General features: G+C 52.2%; 1 protein-coding gene across 1 annotated transcript in view; it reads right to left on the reverse strand.

Moving 5' to 3' along the window:
- Positions 1–1,139: 1,139 nt before the first annotated feature.
- The window catches only part of LOC306744716 (mothers against decapentaplegic homolog 4-like), a gene marked incomplete at both ends in the record, with an annotated part of 6,281 nt that continues 997 nt past the window's right edge, over positions 1,140–6,423 (reverse strand). The window contains 10 exons of the mRNA XM_079227398.1: positions 1,140–1,169; positions 1,881–2,047; positions 2,265–2,364; positions 2,771–2,927; positions 3,435–3,618; positions 4,357–4,404; positions 4,577–4,588; positions 4,748–5,599; positions 5,956–6,075; positions 6,194–6,368. Of these exons, the coding sequence (XP_079083524.1) occupies positions 1,140–1,169; positions 1,881–2,047; positions 2,265–2,364; positions 2,771–2,927; positions 3,435–3,618; positions 4,357–4,404; positions 4,577–4,588; positions 4,748–5,599; positions 5,956–6,075; positions 6,194–6,368 (1,845 nt within the window). The remainder of the gene's footprint in view (positions 1,170–1,880; positions 2,048–2,264; positions 2,365–2,770; positions 2,928–3,434; positions 3,619–4,356; positions 4,405–4,576; positions 4,589–4,747; positions 5,600–5,955; positions 6,076–6,193; positions 6,369–6,423) is intronic.

A 6,423-nucleotide genomic window follows, 5' to 3' on the forward strand; every position in this document is an offset into this window, starting at 1 on the left:
TATAGTTTTATTATAACATTTAGTGAGAGAATAACAAAAACAGAACGTGCTGAAGGATATTATATTATAATATCATTCATGTTCATTGCATTAATTTTACATCAGCAGCAAAATGTTTTTTTTAACTGGCTTCAAAAAAATGTGTTTTTAATTTGAATTGTTTAACCCAGGGAGTCAAACTCCTCTTCAGCATCGTCATCCTCAAAGGGCTGTAGCTGTAACACTGGACACGGAACGCGCCCAACATGCAGCTGGCTGGCTTCGTCTTAGACTGTTCATTCAAGTGTACACATAGTGTACATGCATATTAATGTAAAACATATGGAAGCAAATTCCTCTGTTACTATGACAGAAGTCCATTTAATTTAGGGTTAAGAAACCCACACTGCTAAATTATAATAAATATACAATTAAAAAGATCAAACTTAAAACAGAAGAAAATAACAAAGACAAAGATCAAACGCACGTTATTATATTAACTTTCTTCAAAGCTTTTTTGTCACAGTTGAGAAGGACATAACTGGTCCAACAAATAATTGTGAGCAAATAAGAACATGCATGTGGTCTGGGGCAGTGGTTCAACTGGTCTGGGGCAGTGGTTGAACTGGTCTGGGGCAGTGGTTGAACTGGTCTGGGGCAGTGGTTGAACTGGTCTGGGGCAGTGGTTGAACTGGTCTGGGGCAGTGGTTCTACTGGTCTGGGGCAGTGGTTCTACTGGTCTGGGGCAGTGGTTCTACTGGTCTGGGGCAGTGGTTCAACTGGTCTGGGGCAGTGGTTCTACTGGTCTGGGGCAGTGGTTCTACTGGTCTGGGGCAGTGGTTCTACTGGTCTGGGGCAGTGGTTCTACTGGTCTGGCTGCAGGACCCACCTTGACCCCTTAATGACGAGCTGAGATCCAATGCGAGGAACATTTTTAACTTCTCAAATTGATTTAACCCTTTAAGCCCTAACCCTAATAACCCTAATCCTATGTATTGTTTGAGTTGTGTTTAAAGGTTGTACATCGGGATTATATATTATTGTAGCCCTGTTTTTTATGTTTAATTTGATACCAAACATGTTTGTTTTTTTGGGGGGGATTTATACCATGATTTTTTGTTGATATTCCTGATATAAAAGGGTCCCCCGATTAGGGGACGCTAGGGCTGAAAGCCTAGTTCATGGAGAACCTGACGGAGAACCAGAGATCAGAGTTAACAGGCTCCTGATGTGGTGCAGTTTAAACCTGAGAAAGTCCACAAAATCAGTATGCCAACACACATTTGTTTTTTGAAATATTCCCTTTTACACTCAATTAAAAACCAAAAAGTGCATCTTAAGGACATGAGGTGATACAACACACATAATAATGTTATAACTTCAGCCTTTTTAACAGACTCAGTGTTTTCATGCACAAACATGGAATAAAAAGTCGGTAATGAAGTTGACGATCACAAATAGTCCAACGTGTAAACTCACGCAAGTAAAGCGTGTTGTGATCGCAGCATAGAGGAGTGTGAAGAGATGGCGCTCCGCTGCATACAAAATCTCCTTCAAGATAAAAGCACATAAAAAATCCCCTTCAAAATAAAAGCCCATGCAAAGGTCCGCGATTCACTGGAAACGGGTCGTGAAGCAATGTGTGTTTCAGAAGATGAGTTTAACTAATGAATTAACTCAAGTCCTCTGGTTGTATAGAAGTCTATGCTTCATGTGTTAAAGCTGCATTACTGGGAACCGACCCCTCGACGTGCTGGTCATCGGTTGGCTGATTGTCTGAACCCACCAATGAGCGTGTGGGCGGAGCTTATGAACCTCCGACAGGTACGTTGTCCGTCGCAGGAGGTTCGCGGCTCCGTCTCTCGTCCGATTGGCCGTCCCGTGGGTTAAACCCCGCCCACCTGCAGACGCACACCTGCGTGCAGCACCTGGTCCAGCAGCTGCAGCGCGCGGTGCAGGTGCACCTCCAGCCAGCAGGGCGGGTAGCCCCGCCCCCAACCCGTCACGAAGCTCAGGCGCACCACGCACAGCCGCCGCAAGTCGTCCACGGCGACGCCCGGGGACACACCTGGAGGCAGACAGGAAGTCACACCTGGAGGCAGACAGGAAGTCACACCTGGAGGCAGACAGGAAGTCACACCTGGAGGCAGACAGGAAGTCACACCTGGAGGCAGACAGGAAGTCACACCTGGAGGCAGACAGGAAGTCACACCTGGAGGCAGACAGGAAGTCACACCTGGAGGCAGACAGGAAGTCTCACACACAGACAGACAGGTGATACTCACTGACTGAGGGGTCGACCTCCTCCTCACTGTTCAGTTCAGGAATCACACCGACAACCGCCGCCTGCTGCATCTGTCTGTGGCACTGCCTCAAGTCAAACACCTGACAGACAGACAGGTGAGAGACAGACAGGTGAGAGACAGACAGGTGAGAGACAGACAGGTGAGAGACAGACAGGTAAGAGACAGACAGGTGAGAGACAGACAGGTGAGAGACAGACAGGTAAGAGACAGACAGGTGAGAGACAGACAGGTGAGAGACAGGCAGGTGAGAGACAGACAGGTGAGAGACAGACAGACAGACAGGTGAGAGACAGACAGGTGAGAGACAGACAGGTAAGAGACAGACAGACAGACAGGTGAGAGACAGACAGGTGAGAGACAGGCAGGTGAGAGACAGACAGACAGACAGGTGAGAGACAGACAGGTGAGAGACAGACAGGTGAGAGACAGACAGGTGAGAGACAGACAGATGAGAGACAGACAGGTGAGAGACCTTGTGGACTTACCTTGATGTAGGCTCCGGGGTGGACCTTGTGGATCTGGTCTCCAGGGTCCTGGTCCAGGTACTGGCTCTGGACGAACACGGGGTGGTCGCTAAGGCAACGCATCCAGATGTCACCGTCACCACGACACTCCAGCTGGAGCCCACGACCAATGAGGAGCCTGAAGAAGAAGAAGAAGAAGAAGAAGAAGAAGAAGAAGAAGGAGAAGGAGAAGAAGAAGAAGAAGGAGAAGAAGAAGAAGGAGAAGAAGGAGAAGAAGAAGAAGGAGAAGGAGAAGGAGAAGAAGGAGAAGAAGAAGAAGGAGAAGAAGAAGAAGGAGAAGAAGGAGAAGAAGAAGAAGGAGAAGGAGAAGAAGGAGAAGAAGAAGAAGAAGAAGAAGAAGAAGAAGAAGAAGAAGAAGGAGAAGGAGAAGAAGGAGAAGGAGAAGAAGGAGAAGGAGAAGAAGGAGAAGAAGAAGAAGAAGGAGAAGGAGAAGGAGAAGAAGGAGAAGAAGAAGAAGGAGAAGGAGAAGGAGAAGAAGAAGAAGAAGAAGAAGAAGAAGAAGAAGAAGAAGAAGAAGGGGCTGTGTAAGTTCGAGACGAGTGAAATTATACCACCACTGTCGCCCAGTCAGACTGGTTACACTGGTCAGACTAGTTGAACTGGTTGAACTGGTCAGACTGGTCACCTGGCTCTCTGGATGGAGGCGGGGCGCTGCAGGCTGCTCAGCCGGCCCAGACAGAAGCGCTCTCCTCCTGCAGGATCCAGGCAGCCGTCCACCGTCACCACCGGACAGCCAGAGGGGACCCTGAACGCATCGCCCACCTGCTGGGCGCGCTCGAAGTACCGCACAGAGCACCAGATCGCTGGACCTGGAGTGAGACGGGAGAGAGTGAGGTGAGGGAGAGAGAGACAGGGAGAGAGAGACAGGGAGAGTGAGATGGGAGAGTGAGACAGGGAGAGAGAGATGGGAGAGTGAGACAGGGAGAGAGAGATGGGAGAGTGAGACGGAGGAGAGTGAGGTGAGGGAGAGAGACGGGGGAGAGTGAGACGAGGGAGAGAGAGACGAGGGAGAGAGACGAGGGAGAGAGAGACGAGGGAGAGAGAGACAGGGAGAGTGAGATGGGAGAGTGAGACGAGAGTGAGACGAAAGTGAGACGGGTAGAGTGAGATGGAGAGACGGGAATAGTGAGACGGGGAGAGAGATGAGCATATAGAGATGAGAGAGTGAGACGAGAGAGTGACACGGGGAGAGAGATGGGGAGAGTGAGACAAGGAGAGAGACGAGGAGAGTGAGACGAGGGAGAGAGAGATGGTTGAGTGAGATGGGAGAGAGAGATGGGAGAGTGAGACAGGGAGAGTGAGATGAGGAGAGTGAGACGAGTGAGATAAGGAGAGAGAGACACGGGGAGAGTGAGACGGGAAGAGTGGGACAATCAAATATAGACAGGGGGAAGGAGTGAATTTGTCAAACAGAGGCAGAGTGAGACAGGGGAGAGTGAGACAGTCAAACAGAGGCAGAGTGAGACAGGGGAGAGTGAGACAGTCAAACAGAGGCAGAGTGAGACAGGGGAGAGTGAGACAGTCAAACAGAGGCAGTCAGTGCGTACCTGGGTGGCTGGACTGTGGGTCCGGGTTCGTACTTTGGTGCTGTGACCCTGCGGGAACAAACACACTGAGTACAACAGTAAAGTAATACTACTACTGCAGTACTTGTTCATGATGTCATACAGAAGTGAGTGTTGTGGGCGTGGTGATGATGATGTAACGGAGGCTGCTGGTGGCTCCGCCCTCCCGGTCCTGCAGGGCTGTAGGGGGCGGGGCTATTACCTGGCGAGGTGGCTGCAGAGACACACAGGACAAAGCTCAGTGTCTGTTACTGTGGTACTACTACAGCTACTAGTGCGACTACTTCAAGTACACAGTGTTACCAGCTGTACTACAGTATACTGTATATGTGTTGTACTTAGCACAGTACAGGTGTGTGTGCAGGTACAGTACCAGTGTTGGGGGGGCTGCTGTAGTCGGACTGGTGTGGGGAGGTGGGGGTGTGGTTCTGAGGGGAGAAGACGTGGCCTATATGGTTCTGAGGGGAGGAGACGTGGCCCATGTGGTTCTGAGGGGAGGAGACGTGGCCCATGTGGTTCTGAGGGGAGGAGGCGTGGCCTATATGGTTCTGAGGGGAGGAGGCGTGGCCCATGTGGTTCTGAGGGGAGGAGGCGTGGCCTATATGGTTCTGAGGGGAGGAGGCGTGGCCCATGTGGTTCTGAGGGGAGGAGACGTGGCCCATGTGGTTCTGAGGGGAGGAGACGTGGCCCATGTGGTTCTGAGGGGAGGAGGCGTGGCCTATATGGTTCTGAGGGGAGGAGGCGTGGCCCATGTGGTTCTGAGGGGAGGAGGCGTGGCCCATGTGGTTCTGAGGGGAGGAGGCGTGGTCCATGTGGTTCTGAAGGGAGGAGGCGTGGCCCATGTGGTTCTGAGGGGAGGAGGCGTGGCCCATGTGGTTCTGAGGGGAGGAGGCGTGGCCCGTGTGGTTCTGAGGGGAGGAGGCGTGGCCCATGTGGTTCTGAGGGGAGGAGGCGTGGCCCGTGTGGTTCTGAGGGGAGGAGGCGTGGCCCATGTGGTTCTGAGGGGAGGAGGCGTGGCCTATATGGTTCTGAGGGGAGGAGGCGTGGCCCATGTGGTTCTGAGGGGAGGAGGCGTGGCCCATGTGGTTCTGAGGGGAGGAGGCGTGGCCCATGTGGTTCTGAGGGGAGGAGGCGTGGCCCGTGTGGTTCTGAGGGGAGGCGATCGGGAGGAGGCCGCTGCAGACCCTCCCACAGCCAACAGGGGCAGCCGTCATGGAGCTGCTGCCTGCGAGACAGAACGCAGGGCACAAGAGGAAACATGTTTTTATGATGAAACAACATTCCAATTAAATCTTTTGTGTTTTTGTTGATTTCCTGATTTGTTTTGTTTTGTTGTTTAAAGATGAAAAATAAAGATCAATAAAGTCTCATGTTGTTTTGTGTGAACTTTATCTCTCAATATGTGCGTCACCAACAAGCTAGCTTAGCTAAGCTAGCTAGCTAGCTTAGTTTGGTTAGCTAGCTAGCTTAGCTACGTTCCACCACAGACAGCTACGTCTCTGGTGTCGACCTGTCAATCACCGTGTAGCCCCGCCCTAAAGCATACCCTGATTTATGGTCTGTTGCGACGGACAGTCTGACCTGGACGAGAGAGGGGCATGCTGGGATACATGCCGGGTGGGCGGGGCTGTCCATAGGGGTCCGGGTGGGGCGGCTGCAGACAGTCCTGCACGAACTCCTCCTCTACCTGAGCCGGAGCACCTGGAGGAGACGAGACCACGCGCTGACCAATGAACAGCAGAGGACGGGTGTCCTCACGAATATGCATGAGCGGGGCGCGTACCTGCGGCGGGGCGCGTACCTGCGGCGGGGCGCGTACCTGCGGCGGGTGACGCCACGCGGTCGTAGTGGTACGGGTTCACACACACGCTGTCGTGCTTCAGGTCGAATGCAAAGCGGCAGAAGGTCACGGGCTTCAGCTCGTTCTTATGGAGGTCGGGCCAGCGCCACAGACGGGCGTAGATCACATGGGGGAAGCCTTTCCTGCCCGCCACCTGCAGACAGGTGAGGGACAGACAGGTGAGGGACAGACAGGCAAAAAAAGTTTCA

The sequence above is a fragment of the Taurulus bubalis genome (assembly GCF_910589615.1).
Source record: "Taurulus bubalis genome assembly, chromosome: 12".
NCBI lineage: Eukaryota > Metazoa > Chordata > Actinopteri > Perciformes > Cottidae > Taurulus > Taurulus bubalis.